Below are 18,018 nucleotides of genomic sequence, written 5' to 3'. Positions count from 1 at the left end.
TAGTTTTGATGATTGCTACAGTGTTAGATCTGGTATGGCTAGGCCACCTTCCCTTGCATTTCTTTTCATTAATTCCCTTGATATTCTGGACCTTTTAATGAATTTTGTTATATTTTTTCTAGGTCTATAAAATAATTTTTGGTAGTTTGATTGGTATGACACTAAATAAGTAAATTAATTTAGGTAGGATTGTCATTTGTATTATATTAGCTCAGCCTACCCATGAGCAACTGATATTTTTCAGTTGTTTAGATATGGCTTTATTTGTGTGAAAAAATGTGTTTTGTAATTGTGTTTATATAATTCCTGGGTTTGTCTTGGCAGGTAGACTCCCAAATATTGTCTATAGTTACTTTAAATAGAATTTCTCTTTTATCTCTTGTTGTCGGGCTTTGTTAGTAATATGTAGAAATGCTGATGATTTATGTGGGTTTATTTTATATCCTGCATTGCTAAAGTTGTTAATTATTTCAGGTAGTTTTTTTTAGTTTATTCAAAGCTTTAAAAAACGATTTCTGATTTTGTACATTTGTTTTAAATATTTCTGTGTCATAATATATGGGCAGTGTTTGCCAAAGTTTCCTGTAGTGCTGAGAAATATTGCTATTTTTTATTTCATTAGACCTCATTGACAAATTTTCAATGCAAGCATTTACACCTCATCATTTTTAGAAATCAGGGCTTAATTTATTGTTTTGTTGATTGTCCAGATTTTAAAACTGTCAAAAATGCAGATTAAATTTAAGAATGCTTGTGCATACTTTTTTCCACTCCAGATATCCTAGGTGTTAATATTTATCAGCATACCCTTGTATTGCTCTATAAATGTCGCTTGATCTCAACAAGGATGCAGTGAAAAGTTCAGGAAATGAAGTCATCTCCAAACTAGAGAACTGTTGACTGTAGGCTAATGATAATAATAATAATAATAATAATAATAATAATAAACTGCTATTTATATAGCACTTTGAGATTTCCAAAATGCTTCTCATCCCTCATCTCATTTGAGCCTCACAATATCTCTACCTTGAATCCTTTAACTTTATTTTCTGCAGAAATTTTTTCTAATTCTATAGTTTCTCTTTTGTTTCTCTTTTTGTCATTTTTTTCCCCAAAACTGAGACAGAGACATTAGAATCTCCTGATGCGGTTGTATTACTTTCTTTGTTGTCTTGTAATTCACTTAATTTTTCCTCTATTTAGATACTAAGGCATTTGGAACATATAAGTTTAATATTGATATTGATTTGTTGTTTTTACTTCCTTTCAGCATAAATGTAGTTTCCTTGTTTCTTTTCATGTTGTGAATTTTTGTTTTTGTTTTGTCTGATAGCATTATTGAAACTGCTTTTTTTTTGGATTCACTTGATACATGGTAAACTCTGTTCCAGCCCGTCATTTTTATTCTGTGTATGGTTTTGTTTTGGGGTATGTTTTTTGTAAGCAATAGATTGTAGGTTTTTGCTTTCTTATCCAATCTGTTCCTCTTTCATTTTATTGGATTATTTAATGTGTTCACATTTAAAGTTATGAGAGTTAGGTTTATGTTTTCCTCCATTTCACCCCCACCCCCATATTTTGAATTGGTGTCTCTCACCTCTTCCTCTATAAAGACAATACTTTCTCTCTTCAGTTATTTGAGCTTAAACTACTTTAAGGCAATCCTGTTATTACTAGCTCTCTTTCTCTTACCATCAACTCGTCCCTTCCCACTTGTTACTCCTTTTCCTAGTTTTGAAGTCTTACTTAATTCATCAGTTCTTTTTTCTTTCTTTTATTTAGTTATGCAAATCTGCTCCTTTTTTTCTCTCAGCTAAGTAGTCAAGTAAAATTCTTCTTCCTCTCCTCTCCTTCAACTTATTTTGCTTGCTAGTATTAAAATTTCACTTGCTATGCCTTTTTTCTACAAAGGGATTTCCTTCCCTTATTCTCTTTATTATTTATCTTCATTTTCTGTCTATCTTGAACTTTTATTCTCTAATTCATTCTTATTTAAGCTTTATTTAGTCTCTTCATTCCTCCTGGAATTAAAGTTTCTAATTTTTGTCTTCCCTCTTCTAAACAATTTCTAAGTTATAGTCATGCAGATTTCCCCCCAGTCTTCTTTTTCTGTTGTGCCTCACTCTGTATCAATTCCTGCAGTCAACAGAGAACACAGAATTATTGCCTCATGGTAGGACTTTTCCTATGTATTTGAATGTGCTCTTCATTAATATCTTTTGTCTTCTCCAGTGATCATTGTTTTACCCCATTTGCCAGGAATTCTTCTCTCTTGGTCTATACTCTCTCATTCTGAGTTCCCTCCAGGAACTCTAATTCTTCATTTCCTGAGCCATCTCTCTAAACACCAAATCCCAGCAGATTGTATCCCTTAATAGGTTCCTTTCTTGATTATAGAACATCTCCCTTCACCCACAGGAGCATTCAGTAGGACTCTCTCCCACCACTGAAACAAGACTTCCCTCTTTCTTTTTCCCTGTTTTAATCTCTCCTTTGCCTATTATCCATTCTCCTATAGGCCATCTTCTTCCTGAGAGACTACAGGAGTTATTTTCCCTTCATTGTTAACCTGTAACTTGATTAGAGCACATCAGATATTGCCTTCTATCTTCTTCCTCCCTTCAACCCTTTTATGCACTCTACCATTATTTAATTTAGCTACACACACACACACTCATACACACTCACAAACATTTATTTACATCTAGGTGGAGTATTATGAGATTTATTCCATGATGTTTCAGGCTTGTTTCTCTATCACTTCTTCTATTTGACTTCTGCTTTCACTCTTGTCTCCTTACATACATTTAGAAAAAAATCTTTTACTGAGTCAAATTTATAAGAATACAAGTCATTTCCCAATTGAGAAATGATCAAAGGATATGAATAGGCAATTTTCAGATGAAGAAATTAAAGCCATCTATAGCCATATGAAAAAAATGCTGTAAATCACTGTTTATTAGAGAAATGCAAATTAAAACAACTCTAAATTACCACCTCACACCAATCCTATTGGCTAATATGGCAAAAAAAAAAGGAAAATGATAAATGTTGGAGAAGATGTGGGAAATCAGATCACTAATACATTGTTGGTGGAGTTGTGAACTGATCCAGCCATTCTGGAGAGCAATTTGGAACTATTCCCAAAGGGCATAGCTGTGCACACCCTTTAATCCAGCAATACCACTACTAGGTCTGTATCCTAAAGATATCATAAAAAAGGAAAGAGAACCCACATGCACAAAAATATTTGTGGCAGCTCCTTTAGTGGTGGCCAAGAATTGGAAATTGAGGGAATACCCATCAATTGAGGAATGGATGAACAAGTTGTGGTATATGAATGGAATAGAATACTATTGTGCTATAAGAAAAGAGGAGCAGGTGGATTTCAGAAAAACTTAGAAAGACTTACGTGAACTGATGCTCAGTGAAGTGAGCAGAACCAGGCGAACATTGTACACAGTAACAACAGCATTGTGTGATAACCAACTTTGATAGACTTAGCTCTTCTTCCTCTTCCTCCTCACCACCATCACCTCCTCCTCCTCCCCTCCTCCTCCTCCTCCTCCTCCTCCTCCTCCTCCTCCTCCTCCTCCTCCTCCTCTTCTTCTTCTTCTTCTTCTTCTTCTTCTTCTTCTTCTTCTCTCTCTCTCTCTCTCTCTCTCTCTCTCTTCTCTCCTCTTCTTCAGCTTATTTTATTTGCTAGTGTTAAAATTTCACTTGCTATGCTTTTTTTTTCTACAAAGGGATTTCCTTCCCTTATTCTCTTCATTATTTATTTTCTGTCTATCCTGAACTTTTATTCTCTAATTCATTCTTATTTAAGCTTTATTTAGTCCCTTCATTCCTCCTGGAATTAAAGTTTCTAAGGGTACTTTGTCTCTCTCTCTGTCTCTGTCTATCTGTCTCTCTCTCCTTATCTCCTTCCTTCTCTCTGTCTCTTTTTGTCTCTCTGCTCTGTCTCTCATTCTGTACATCCTTCAGCTGTCTATCAGCAGGTGGGTACCATGTTTCATAATTAGTCCTCTAAAATCATGGTTGTTCATGAGATACTTTACATTTTCTTCTCCTCCCCCCACAAACTTTGGCTTTGTTTTAATATTTCTGGTTATCTTATGGAGTTATTAACTTCAGAAATAACTAGGTGGTACAATGAATAGTGCTAGACCTAGAATCAGGTAGACCAGAGTTCAAATCTACAACTGGAAAATTACTAGCTATGTAACCCTGGGCAAGTCACTTAACTTCTATTTGCCTCAGTTTCCTCATTTGTAAAATGGAGATAATAGTAGCACCTAACAGGATTATTGTGAAGATAAAATGATATAATATTTGTTCTTTTTTTTTTTATCACTTTCTTTAACTCTTCTAGGAATTATTTTTGGGCTTGTATCTAATATACATTTTTCTTTGAGGCATTGCTTGCAGATGTTTTTACATTGTTGTCTTCTGAGTTTGTTGTGTCTTGAGCTTCCTGTCACAATAGTGGCTGTTTTTTGGAGTGGGGGTCAGGTTCTTTTTTTTATTGTTAACTCATTTTTCCAACCTATTTCTCAGCTTTGAACTTTATGTTAGAGTAAGGCTCTGCTCACCTCTGCTGGGCATAGGGGATTTATCTCAAGCTTCAGGATATTTCATCCTGTTGTTTTGCAACTAGTTTGGGGGTCTTTAAGTTTTCAGTGTTTCCAAGGTGATATGATCTGGGAAAAGATGTGGTCACTGCTCTCCTGGTCTGCAGTCTGATCTTTAACTAAGAAGGGCTCCTGCCCACTTGTTATAGCAAGCACCAGTATTCATCTCTCTACCCTAGAACTGCTGCTAGGAACTAGGGCCCTTGCTCTCTCTCTCTGGAGCTGTGACATGGAACTGGGTTACAGGCAAAGGAGATTCCAAGTGGTACCTGGTCCTGCACCTAATGCCCACACAGGGATCCCTGTAATTTCTTTCTGACCAGTTGATCAGTTCTTCTATTGTCTCTGGGTGGTGAGAGCTCCTGAAGCTGCTGCTGCTGCTGCCTTGCCATAGCCTCCCAGGCCCACTGTTGGTATTTCCACTGCTCTGTGCTCCCAGGCCATCCCCCACTCCTATGTCACAGATCGCTCCTTCTGATCTTCCAAATTGTCTTGGGCCAGAAAAATGAACAAGATAATATTCGTAAAGCACATTGCAACCCGTAAAAGCACTATACAAATGTTAGCTATTATTACTTGGTCCATTCTAATTTTTAAGGAATTTGTTGCTTGCTTGGATAAGGTTTTGTACCTTTTCTGCAAGCTGTTAATTCCTTGTCCAATTCTTTCTTCCTAGCTTTAATTTCTTTTCCAGTTCTTTCCTGTAGTATTCTCATGTAATTTATTAAAAAATGTAAAAGCTTTCAAAAACATTTTTGTTTTATCTCTTGAAGTAATTCTAGTTGACCTTGTGGCCAGGCTATGTTTTTCTGTGAGGATTTGCTTATAGATGTTTTGGAGTTATTCTTTTCTTCTGGGTCACTGTCACCACAATAGCTTTTCATGGTGAAATTCTTTTCCCCCCTCTTTTTCTGGCCTACTTGCCAACTTTAGATTTCATGTTAAGGATGGACTGTATGCACTTCAGGGCTAGTCCTGCTGCTGCTTTCTTAGGGTAGTGAGTGTTAAATTATTCCAGGGTATCAGGAACAGCTCATGCCACAAACCTGCGAACTTTCAATGCTTCCAAAGTGATCTAATCCAGAGCAAAGTCTGATTACTGTTCCACTGGCCTGAGATCTGCAAGTTCCTGACTTGGGTTTGTGTTTGAGAAATACACCTATGGGCTTGCTTCTGGTTGGAGCTCAAGTAGACTGCTGCTGGACAGATGCTGGTTCAAGAGTGACGGACCGACAGGCTTCCCATTTGTCTGGGATTCATGCTTTGTTACATTGCAGGCTTCATACTGAATTGTAGGCTAGAGCTGCTACTCGGATCAAAACCGCACACTACTTGTTTCTTTTGAACCTGTTCCTTGTTTAGTACAATGCCCAGGGTCCTCAACCTGCTCCTCATCCTGGACCACCACCCTTAGCTGTAGGACCTCTCCTCAACCAGCCCTGGATCTATAACGTAGACCTGGGTAGTGAGTGACAGAGCTGCCATTTGGCATCTATTTCTGCATCTCGTTCGAGCTTGGGACACTCTTTGCTGGTTTTAGAAATGGAAAAAGGGGTCAGCGAGGTGGCGTAGTGAATAGAGCACCGGCCCTGAAGTCAGGAGGATCTGAGTTCAAATCCGGCCTCAGACCAAACACTTGACACTTATTAGCTGTGTGACTCTGGACAAGTCACTTAACCCCAATTGCTTAAAAAAAAAGTGGAAAAGGGTGGAACAAGTATTTGTTAAGCATCTACTATGTGCTGGGCACTATAATAAGTGCTTTATAGATATTATCTCACGTGATCTTCACAAAAACCCTGTGAGGCAGTTGCTGTTATGATCATCTTCTTGATGTGAAGTCTGTAGTCTTTCTCTGGGCTGGAATGTTCCCTGCTACCATTCTTGACTGTCCCCAATGTCTGCAGATTTCTATGTCTCCTTATGACAAACAGTGGGAAAAATGACTCACTGTGATTTCTGGGGGAGGATTTCCCAATCAGAATGTGGTCAGGTGGGCAGAGGAGCTTTATTGTGCTTCTTCTGATACGCTGCCATCTTGGCTCTGCCCCAATCCCAGGGTTTTATTACTTCTCTAATTCTGTACACCTTGACTCTCTTAATGCATCCTAAGACTTCATTGGCTTTCTTGGCTGCCATATGACACTAGTGACTCACACTGAGCTTGAATTCACTAAACCTTACAGATCTTTTTCAAATGAATCACATTATAAACAATATTCCTTTTTGAATTGTATAGCTTTAGCTCTTTTGGTTTTGAGGTCTATACGTGTTGTCATGATTTGTCATAGAGATGCCTGTTCTCCAGCAATAGAAGATGAAATATTTAATGCTGAATCTACAACACATATCATCACAACCCAGATCTAATCTTGGATGTATTCTGTGTCTTAGTTGCCAAGACATTATACGATCCAGCCTTGAACCAAATAGATCTTCAGGAAACACGTGAATTCCATACCAACTTTCTTTTTAATGCTTTTTTTTACTTAACAAGAATTTGCTTTCTCTTTTTTTTCTGCCTCACTACACCAGCCTCTTACTGACTAACACAACAATAACTAAGACAGGAGGGAAAAACTTGAACCACCACAGCTAAGCAGCTAAACTTATTGCAATCTTTCTTGTCAACTCCTTCCCCACCTTAGGGCGGTCTGATCCAGGTATCCCATCACTGAAGATGATGCAAAGCTGCCTAATATAATTTGACATTACTCAAGCTAATGACACCTATCCCTTAGTTGACTTAGCCTGTGGCAAAGTCCACTTTCAGCATGCTTTCCATACAATTGTTTCAAGGGTCTTATGTAATAGTTTAATCTCAGAGCTTCCCCTTCACTTCACATGAGTACATAAAGCCCATTTGTTTGATTCTGCTTTGGGCTACAATTCTTAAGTTCTAGTGAAAATATGAAGCCAAACCCTTGCTGCTGAAGTCTATAATTAGCTCCTTATGTGACATGACCCAATTGATTTTTCTGACGCATTTGCTCTGTTATTTGCCCTTTCTGAGACCTCTAATGTCTCCTTCCCAGCTGGTGGCACCCTCAGCCCTTCCTGTGGAGGTAGCCTTCACTTCTTATACTGTCTTATGGGCTGCATGTATATTTCAGCACTCACAGTTTGATTTTTAAAAATATATGTCACTCTACATGGCAGATGAATATCTAATGCAAGAAATTTCTCCCCCCCTTTTTAAGAATGATTAGGAAATGTTTCTTCAGAAGCTCTGTAATTGGTCACTCAGCACTTTTGATGTCCTCTTCAATGATGTCACCAGCTATTCCCAGGATAGGAAAGGCAGGGTCTCCCCCTGGAATGATGACAACACTTGTTTCAAGTTGGAGAAGAACCTGCTTTTTTTTCCCTGCACTCTTGGGAAAGCCAATACACAATGTTCATTTCCTCACCACGGGATGTGCTGTGCTGGGCTGCACAGCTAGCAGGTCATTTTCCCGTATGTCACATCCTTCAGGACTAAAGCAGCATGGGGCCAGAGGCAGGAAATGGCATATTCCTGGAATGAGGCAACGTTTTCCCAGGATAGCTATTGGTCCTTCCTAACTATAAAATATGCTCATCCAGAAACAGCCCAAGATTTTTCCTTTTTGGAGGCAGTAAGGAAAGGGTAAGTTAGAAACCCTGATGTGGTATTTTTAGAGGAAAAAAATAGCCTTTGGGGTTCTGTTAATATTGAGATTATGTCACTGAACATTGCGTATGTGAGTTTTTCTCTCTTTTGATGGTCTTACTGAGGCATTTCCTTGGGTACAATGGATAGGGAGTATGGCTAGCAATGAGAACCCCAGTCCCAACTCTCTTAATTATTAGCTGGGTGCTTTTGGATGGGTCACTTAACTGCTCTATACTTGTTTCCTTGTCTTCCAAGTGCAGAGAAAATTTACTTATACTATCTGCCTTACAGGGTTATTGTGAGAATTAAAAGAAGATTAAAGGAAGAAGCTATAAGTAAAAAGGCTTTGGTAAGTTAAAAGTAGGGGAGCTATTTTAAAAGCTTTAATTATGTTATAATTAAAATGTCCTGCCTCTCCTGCTTATTCTTCACCTTTAAGAGGTCCTTCTTAAGGCACTTAATAAATGCTTATTGAATGTTGACTGACTAAGAAATCAGTCCTATATATATACTGAGGTGAGAATCATTGATTACAGTAGGAAGTAAGCTTTCCTTGCTATAAGCATCTGCAATTTGCTCTGCCTTGTCCATGCTAATGACTATTTTACCTTGTGTTATTTTTTGTTTTATTTTGTATTATTTTGTTTTTATATTGCATTTTGTATTTCTGCTATTGCCATCCTATTAATTTTTTATAACTCTCCATGAAGCTTTAGTGTTTAGTAAAAAAAAAAGAAAGAGGTAACTCAGTAAACATTTCAGATCTGTCATCACAGAGTTGAAATGACTAGGAAAGAGGTACTATTGAGGGAGAACTGAGGAGTCTTGACTGTTTATTATAAGAGCAAGTGAAACAAAAAAATGCTATATTTTTAGGTTGAATTCTGAGATAAAAAGTACCCTTGGGTAATGCCCCCTAAAAGCCTTTTAGTTACCCCCAAAATGGGTCAAATACTCTGGGAGTGGAAGGAGATTATAAAGGGGATCAAAAAGGAGAGGAGAAAGCCACTACTTTTTCTTCCTCTTATACTTTCTTTCACCTCTAGTCAATCTTTTTAAACTTATAATGCAATTTATTTTCATTTTTCCTGTAGGGTGAGTGGGAGATAGTATTATTCTTATTTACTTGTGAAGAAAATAAGATCCTGACTCCTTTTAAGTGACTTGCCCAAGATTAAAGTACTTGAGTGGTTAGTGAATGAGCTTAGAATAGAAACCATGTTTGAAAGAAACTGAGATGAGGAGGAAGATCATGGTCATCTACAGGCAGAGAAATGGAGTGGGTAGAGAGGCAATAAAACAGGTTTCAAGTCCTACCTCTGATTGTGTTGTCTTTCTCCCTTCCTTCCTTCCTTCCTTCCTTCCTTCCTTCCTTCCTTCCTTCCTTCCTTCCTTCCTTCCTTCCTTCCTTCCTCCCTCCCTTCCTTCCTTTCTTGGCTTTTGGGATTATGTGACTTGCCCAGGGTCACACAGTTAGTGTTATGTGTCTGAGTCTGGATTTGAACTCAGGTGCTCCTGACTCCAGGGCCGGTGCTATATCTACTGTGCCACCTAGCTGCCCCTTGTTTTCATTTTATTTTATTTTATTTTATTTTATTTTTTCCTACCTCTCATATGTTTATGACATATGACACCCACATATGTTTAAATCCTGTAACTTTTTAGTGTCCCCCAGGCAGTTTTCTAAGACAATAAATTACAGGCTACTTGTTGATCTTCCTTGGTTGTGGGTGTTTTCTCACCTTAAAGTTTCTGAAGTGCTTTTTTACATGTATTTTCCTCTTCTGAACCTCATATCCACCCTGTGATAATATATTATTATTGCCATTTTGCAAATGAGAAAACTCAAGCTCGTAGAGATTAAGAGGGGTCATATAGGAAGTACTGGAGTTGGGACTGGAACTCAGGGCTTCCAGATGCTAAGGGACCATTTTGCTGATGGTGATCATAGACACGATTCCTATCATTGCATAATGCCTTTGCATTGATCTGTTTCTTAACAGTGTCATGGAAAGGCTCATTGTCCCCCAGCCCCAAGCTGTGGATTCTCTTCGCCGTTTCCAGGTGTTGTTGCTGGACAGGAGAAGCAGGCTCCATGGCCAGATCCGGAGCCTCCGGGACATCATCCGGAAGATTGAAAAGCTTCGCAAACGGTCTCTGCTGGCTAACATCGCAGGAAGTTCCCTGAGTGCAGCTGGAGCCATCACGGCCATTGTGGGGCTGTCCTTGAGTCCCATCACTCTAGGGACCTCTCTTCTGGCGTCAGCAGTGGGGCTGGGTGTGGCCACTGCAGGAGGGGCTGTTACCATCAGTTCGGATTTGTCCCTGGTGTTTTGCAACTCCCGAGAGCTGAGAAGAGTGCAGGGCATTGCAACAATTTGCCAGGACCAGATGAGGGAAATACTAGGGTGCTTGGATTTCTTTTGCCGGGGGCAAGGCTGTCTGGACTTTCAGCTTCTCCAGTCTGGGAAGAAGGCTTCCATTGCTCTATATAATTCAGTCTATTTTATCGTGTTCTTCGGCTCACGTGGCTTCCTCATCCCCAGGCTTGCAGAGGGGGCCACGAAGGTTAGCCAGGCCGTATTGAAGGCCAAAATTCAGAAGCTGGCCGAGAGCCTGGAGTCCTGCACCACTGCCCTGGATGAACTCAGTCAGCAGCTGGAATCTAGACTGCAGCTCTATGCAAAAACCAAACATGGAAGCCCTTGTTTGGACTCAAAGGATTCTCTGGACAGATATAGAGCCATCATTTTTTGAGAGCAAGATTTCCCCCAGAGATTAAGACCTTGGAGCTGAATTGGGATGGGTAGTTGTACACAAAGAATGGAAAGAAAAAACCAACCTGACTTCTTGTAAAAGGGATGCATGCTTTGGTTATGGATTGGATTTCTGAGATCCTCTGTAACACTGAGATTTTATGAATATGTGACTTGAAATGGGTGGGTCCTCATAGCCCTTATTTTTTCACCCCTGTTATATCCTGTGACTGAAATGACTGGGATTTAGTGCTGGAAACTTTTCCCATATATAACAGTAGCAACCATAAATGGCAATACTAATGTGTTCTGTGCTAGCAAAATGTTTTCCTGCCAACACTGAAAGTTTCCCAGGTAGGAATGCCACCCAAAAAGTGTTCTTCTCTAAGTACCCAGTGATTGAATGCTCACCATGCAGAATTACCTGGATTTTCAAGATGGTTCTAGTTCTGCCTTGGGGATGTAAATTGAGGCCAAAGAGGGTTTAGGAGATTTCTTCAGAGTCAGGTGAATTCAAGGGATTCACTTCAAGCCCAAGGTAATTGAAAGGCCCCAAAGATGTCTTAGGGAGCAGGGCATATTTAATACCTCCCTCCTCTTCTGAAGGAGCCCCAGAGGATCCAGAACAAACTCCAGTTACAGAGGCCAAAGAGGACTTCTACCTCCTCTTTATGATCATTCTCGCCACACCCAAAATAAACAAACAAAAATCTCTGGTTCAGAATTCTAAGAAGGTACCTGGAACTAATCTGACCCTTTGTTTTCCCCAGCTTTCTCTGTTTAAGGATTCACCTTGGGTTTAGAGAAGACCATTCGGAGTGGCTGTAGACTGAATATACCCATCCTGACCTAATGATTTCAAGGGTTTCTGAGGCTATCACTCCAATATTCAGTTGTACAGTCCAACGGGGTCCACTTCCTGCTACCTGTCTATTCTGGGTGGCAAGCTCAAAGGCAGTCAACATCCCTTGGGATAATGGAAAAGATGAGATAACTGGGAAAGTGGCAGGGTCAGTATAAGGGAATGGATAATTGATCTAAAATTCCCCACTTTATTAACTAAAGGATATGACACATTCTACCCTTTAGAGGGCAGTATTGACTATATGTTGTAGAAACTGGTACACCAAAGAATGTAACTTTATTGAGAAGCTAGCTTTTCTACCATTTATTTCAACATCACACAAGGTAGTTTATTTATTTATTTAAATTTTATTATTTTATTGCTTTTTATTATATAACTGCATTTTATAGAATGATGTATTTTAATAATCACCGGAATAGCAAATTTGGGAAAGGTTGGCCGCCATCACTAGCTTCATTTCCATGGGGTAAAGTATAGCCAAGTGGTTTCTGTAAAGTGCATAGGAGATAGGTAAATGGTTGCTGGAGGAGGCATCACTCCCTTTAAGAAGTTCATTTTTGATCTGTGGGGAGAGGTTCCTTTTTCAACTTTCCTGTTAAGTAGGTAAGGTAAATTAAAGAGGGACCAAATAAAGGGATGGTTTAAAAAAAAGAGGCTTTAGGAAGAAGAGTAAGGTAATATATTTCTGATTATTTAAATGATTAAAATATGTGTTTACCTCTAAGGTACACATGACAACAGATAAGACTTGACCTGGAAAGAGAATGTGTTCAATGTAGAAAAAGTATAACTTGAGAGTTGTTGTATGAAACAAGCATCTACAGTTAGAAAGCCTAGTGTCCTATGAAGTTGTGTCTCATGGTTGATGGACAGTGAGGTTGGTGAGGTTATAGTGATGTGTCTCGGTTTCATTTGTTACAGGTACAGGAGATCCAGGAGATTTTTGTTTTTGTTTTTTGGTAGTTAGTTACCCTTAAGAAAACACTTAAAGTCTCTTGAATCGCCCTTCCAATAATTGTAACCAAGTACCAAAAACAGGTTCCAAAATATTGGGTCCCTCAAAGAAAAAATCACCCACCAATGATGGCAGTGAGCCTGAGGAAGTGAAATTTCAAAGCTTTTCTATATTTCCAATTTTCTGAAAACTTTTACTCATATCTTGTTGCCTTTTTTTCTCTTGCATCCTAGGCCAGTGAGAGGGCCTGTATTTCCTTAGTTTATTTACTCAGAGGCTGGCCAAATCTGGTCCTATTCTTACCAGTACTTAATACTAAATTGGATTCTATCAGTGACTTAACTCTATATTGAGCACCCTTGGAAGCATTAACACTAAGTACTTTAAGTGCATCAGAATTGTAACTTTGAGTTACATCTTATGTGGATCAATTTGTAAAGGAACAATGTCTATTCTGCAGTAATGCTATGTACACAGTAGGGATTCCGTAAATATTATTGAATGAATAAGTAGCTTAATAGCTTAGGCAAGAAAAATATCTGGCCTGTGTTCCAGTGGGGACTTGATAGGAAAAGAAGATCACTAGTTTTCCCTATGTAATTATTATTTTGAAATTTGGAAGCTCTTTAGGGCATTAGGTAATTTATCCTTAGGCTAATGAAGCTAAATATTAATTCTTAAGGGATAATAATATTTTTGTGAGAATTTACAGAATGTTGTTTTGATAAATCTTCATTCTATCAGAAATAAGGTATAAAATGAAATGTTGTGGAGGGATGAATGGAAAGAAATATGTAGATAAAAGGTGCACATCAGGAAAAAAGTATATCTTTTAAAAATAAACTTGTTAAAAACAAACATGCTGAATGTCTAAGTGATTTCTGTGGTTATTTTTCTAGTATTCTATACTTAAAGCATCTTAATTTGTTGTCTTTCATAATGCTGAGATCCAAGCTTTGATTCTGCATTGTAATGTTTCAACAAAACTGTATCTTGTTCTATTTTCCAAAAAATGCAAACTATACTGTGTGTGAATCAAACTACCAGACTGGAGGTACATTAGAACAGGGATAGTATATATAATAGATGTCTGCTTATAGGGGAGTCAGACTGTAGGAACTTCACCCCTTTAGAATAGTGTGGAGAACTGGGGAGTATGGCAAAAAGGTCTCTGAGGAAATAAAATTGATATCTAAAAGTTCATTAAAGCTGAGAATTTGGGGATATTGTCCAGGCTGCACTCAAATCAAATTTATTTTATTTTAAATAAACATTTGGCATCCCAGCCCAAAGTACAAGGAAGCAGAAAATTTAAAAGTGGTAACAGCTAAAGGAAAGAGACAGGTGTCACTCCTCACTGACAGCAGTGATCAGACTGACAGTCTGACTTCAAAGGAACAGACAAAAACTATAAAACTAGAGATGAAAATTAAGAGCACCACAATTTGGATCCAGTTAGTAAAAGGGTAAATAGCTCTACACTTCAAAAGCCTCTGAGGTTATTAATAATTGGTGTTCATAATAATGACTTTATGTTATAAAAAGGTTAAATTATGTAAAGTGCGCTTTCATAAGGCAGGGAAAAGTGTAATATATTTCAGAAAGATTTTCATTAAGTGTGTTTAAAAGAAAAATAATTTTTATGCTTAAATAGGGAAAAGCCAATTATTTGCAATTGATCCATAGGGTCATAGATATTGAGCCAAGAGAGATTTCAGAAGTCATCTAGTCTAAGCCTCTTATTTTATAGATGAAGAAAGTCAGGCCCAGGGAGGTTGATGGACTTGCATAAATACATACTGGAAGTAAGCAGCAAAGGTGTGATTTGAACATAAATACTCGGAGTCAGCTAGTGCAGCAAGGTGGCGCTGTGGATAAAGTGCAGGACCTCATCTTCCTGAATTCAGATCTGACCTCAGACACTTACCAGCTGTGTGGCAGTGGGCAAGTCACTTAACCCTGTTTGCCTGAATTTCCTCAGCTGTAAAATGAGCTGTAGGAGGAAATGGCAAACTACTCAAGTATCTTTGCCAAGAAAACCCCAAATGGGATCACAAAGAGTCAGACACAACTGAGTCCAGAGACTGCGCAGACTTTTAATTCTTTTAGAGCATTCCTCTTATAAATAAGGTATTGCTGCATTCATACTAACATACTCAAACACTAATTAGTTAACTGAGCTTAATGCAGTTTTTATATAGTATGGCATAGACTTTTATCATTCTGACTCTATGAATCTGGTCTAATACCATACTATATAGAGATTTGTATGATTCTAGTTATATCACCTTGGATAAGTCACAACCTCTCTGAGACTCAGTTTCTTCATCTTTAAAATGGGGAAGTTGGACCAGATTATCTCTATAGTGTTTTCCTGGTCCAAAAATCTTTGATCCTGTGAGGGTCTGAGATGCATTCTGTAAAACTTTAGTTTTTCAATTTTGAGGACTAAACAGAATCATTTAGGAAATGAAGGAGAAAACAGAGTAACTTATGTTATAGAATGAAATTAATACCAGCAGAGATACTGATGCCCAATTGGGTACAAAAAGTACTTGATTTGAATGATGATTTCCTGTCCCTCTGCCGATCAATTTACTTTGTGTTTGAGAGGAAAGGAAAAGAATGGAAATATAGAAAGAATAATAGGATCTGGCATTTGGCACACCCAAATGTGTCAAATATATAATCTAGGTGGGGAATCTTAATAAGAGGATTTGTTCTGTGAAGTTTGGATTCAGTCAAATGACTGAACTTGAGGATCTAGAAGGCCCCACGTGGCCTTGAGGCCATAGGTTCCCCACCTCTGATGTTGGCTAAAGGACATAATGTAAGAGAAGATGCTTGGAAAAGTACAAGGCACTAAAGAAATGATGGGCATTACACTTTCTTCTCTCTGGCATTAGCCAATGGGACATTCATCATTAATAAATTTTCCAGCTAACCAATACTCGCAAGGGTCTATTGAGTTTTGAAAGATTGCTTGCTTTTGATTCATAGACTCACGAAATATTGGATCTTAACTATATGAATTTAGAAGTTGTCAAAACCAAGCAGCCTTATTTGATAGATGAGGAAACTGTGGACCGGAGAGGTCAAATTACTTGTATAAACTCACGCAGCTGAGTTAGGATTAGAATATGACATTCTGATTTCTAATTCAGTATTCTTTCCCAATCTATATTAAACAACTTTTATTTTTGAAGATGTGAGAGGCAGCTTGGCACAAGGGATGAGACAGCTGGCCTCAGGGCCTGGAAGACCTATGTTTAAGTCCTCCCTCTAACAAAAACTGTATGACCCTGGCTAAGTCACTAAACTATTCAATGTTTTAGGCAACTCTGTAAGAGGCAAGGTTTCAGAGAAAGTGTGAACTTTTGTTGGTAGAGGACGTTTCCTTTCCTGAGAGTCCCCCATTTCAATGAAACCACAGGTAAAATCTCTATCCTATTTTGTAAGCTATTTCATATCAACTCTTTGAAGATCTATGGCAGAATTCCACTAGCCCCTTTTCATTTATTAACTCACCTTGAATCTTGGCTGGAGCACAGCTCTTCCTGGGGATTTGTCCTCAAGTCTTGGACTAAGTCAGGTTCAGAGCCTGCCAAGCTCTGCTCATCTCTCAGCAGTTAGCTGTCTTTGGGCCAAAGCTACAAGTGATCTGTTCACTCTGTCTGGTCTGTTGGACCTAACACAGGGAAAGTCTTAGTTTATTTTTTGGACCTCTCTGCTCTCAGAGCCCCAATTTTCCTTATCTATGCAAAGCAGAAGAATGAGAGGAATAGTCAGGGAGTACAAAAGCTCCTGTATTTGCTTTCTTTAAGCAGAAAGAAGTATTTCCAGGTTCCCTGAAGAGAGACATGAAGCAACCTTCACCAGGTCCTGTCTCTCTTAGACAGAATTGGTTATTTTGAACATAAGGGGAAAATTACACCTTAACTCTTGGTAGATTACCTCTGTTGACAGCTTTTAATTCAATTCAACTCAAGAAACACTTAATTATACACATACCACGAAGGTAGGGGTGCAAAGGGGAAAAGTTTTTCACACAGTTTCTGCCATCAACAAGTTTATAATTTAGTTGGAGGATAAGATGTATGTGAATAAGATAGAATTCATTAAAGGCACAAGGAATATAGAATCTAAGGGCAAAGGAAGGATTTAAGCAAAGTGCTGCAAGAAATTCAAGAAAGAAGAAATCACTTTCATAAGGGGAAGGGGGAGGGGAGCTTCATGGAAGAGGTGGTACTTGGGCTTCACCCTGAAGGAAAAGAGTTTCAGCAGGGAGAGATATAGAAGAAATGCATTCCAGGCGTGGAGAACAGTCTGAATTCATGCATGGGGAGGCTTGAGTTAGGTTCAAAGGAAGGCAAGAGCTAGTGGTTTCAATACAAAGTGTCTCTTACGTAGAACAGAACAGTACTTTAATGGATCCGTTTTATGGGCCCTCTTTCCAACTTTCATCCTTAAGATCTCATGGATCATTGAATCTCTGAATTGAGACTTCAGAGGTTGTCTAGTCCCAAATCAGGATCCCTCCCACAACACACCTGATGAATGATTTTCCATCTTTGGCCCGAAGACCCCCCAGTGAGGGAGAGCCCACTACCGCCTAGAGCAGCAATCTCACTTTTGTGTAACTGTCTGTTAAAAATCTTTGCCTTTTCCATCTATTGGTGTCCTCTGGAGTGAAATAGAAGCCTCTTCCCTCCTCCACATGATAACCTTTCAAATGAAATTATAATTGCAAGAAAAACAGGGACCGGCTAGGTGGCTCAGTGAATAGAGCACTGGACCTAGAGTCAGGAAGACCTGAGTTCAAATCCGGTCCTAGACACTTACTAGCTTGTGTGATCCTGGGCAGCTCACTTAACCTGTGTTTGCCTTAATCCACTGGAGAAGAAAATGACAAATCATTCTAGTATCTTTACTAGCTCTCTCCGCCATTAAAAACAACAAACCCAAACTCTCCTATTACTTTTGAATAATGTATATCCTTCTAGAACCATGGATTCCACATGTGAATCTCAACCCACCAAGTCTCAGTTATACTTTTGAGGTCAAATTTCCCTGTTTTCATTCATTCTGTGAGTAAATATGTCAGGTAAAATTCCACATGTGCCTGGGCCTAGGCTGGAAAACTTGCCATAGTCACCTAAACTTCAACAAGGTTTCCT

At 38.7% G+C, this 18,018-nt stretch overlaps 1 protein-coding gene across 2 annotated transcripts; it reads left to right on the top strand.

The window, feature by feature from the left end:
* Positions 1–7,986: 7,986 nt before the first annotated feature.
* On the top strand, positions 7,987–13,699 carry APOLD1 (apolipoprotein L domain containing 1). 2 transcript variants are annotated; one of them, XM_021001572.2, is made up of 3 exons: positions 8,180–8,259; positions 8,557–8,614; positions 10,269–13,699. In XM_021001572.2, exon 3 carries the CDS (start codon positions 10,273–10,275, stop codon positions 11,020–11,022), a length of 750 nt encoding a protein of 249 aa, XP_020857231.1. In that variant the 5' UTR covers positions 8,180–8,259; positions 8,557–8,614; positions 10,269–10,272; the 3' UTR covers positions 11,023–13,699. The 2 variants fall into 2 exon arrangements, with proteins under 2 accessions (XP_078011892.1, XP_020857231.1); XM_078155766.1 differs by lacking the exon at positions 8,557–8,614 and having other exon boundaries at positions 7,987–8,259.
* Positions 13,700–18,018: the final 4,319 nt, after the last annotated feature.

The sequence above is a fragment of the Phascolarctos cinereus genome, unplaced genomic scaffold (assembly GCF_003287225.1).
Source record: "Phascolarctos cinereus isolate Bilbo 61053 unplaced genomic scaffold, phaCin_HiC Scaffold_1;HRSCAF=81, whole genome shotgun sequence".
In the NCBI taxonomy this organism is placed as follows: Eukaryota; Metazoa; Chordata; class Mammalia; order Diprotodontia; family Phascolarctidae; genus Phascolarctos; species Phascolarctos cinereus.
This window is presented reverse-complemented; position numbering and strand designations above follow the sequence as displayed.

Coding starts and splice junctions, on each gene's coding strand:
- APOLD1 (XM_078155766.1), top strand. CDS start 8,138: ATGGCATATTCCTGGAATGAGGCAACGTTTTCCCAGGATAGCTATTGG. Junction 8,260..10,268: donor TTGGAGGCAGTAAGGAAAGG/GTAAGTTAGAAA, acceptor GTTTCTTAACAG/TGTCATGGAAAGGCTCATTG.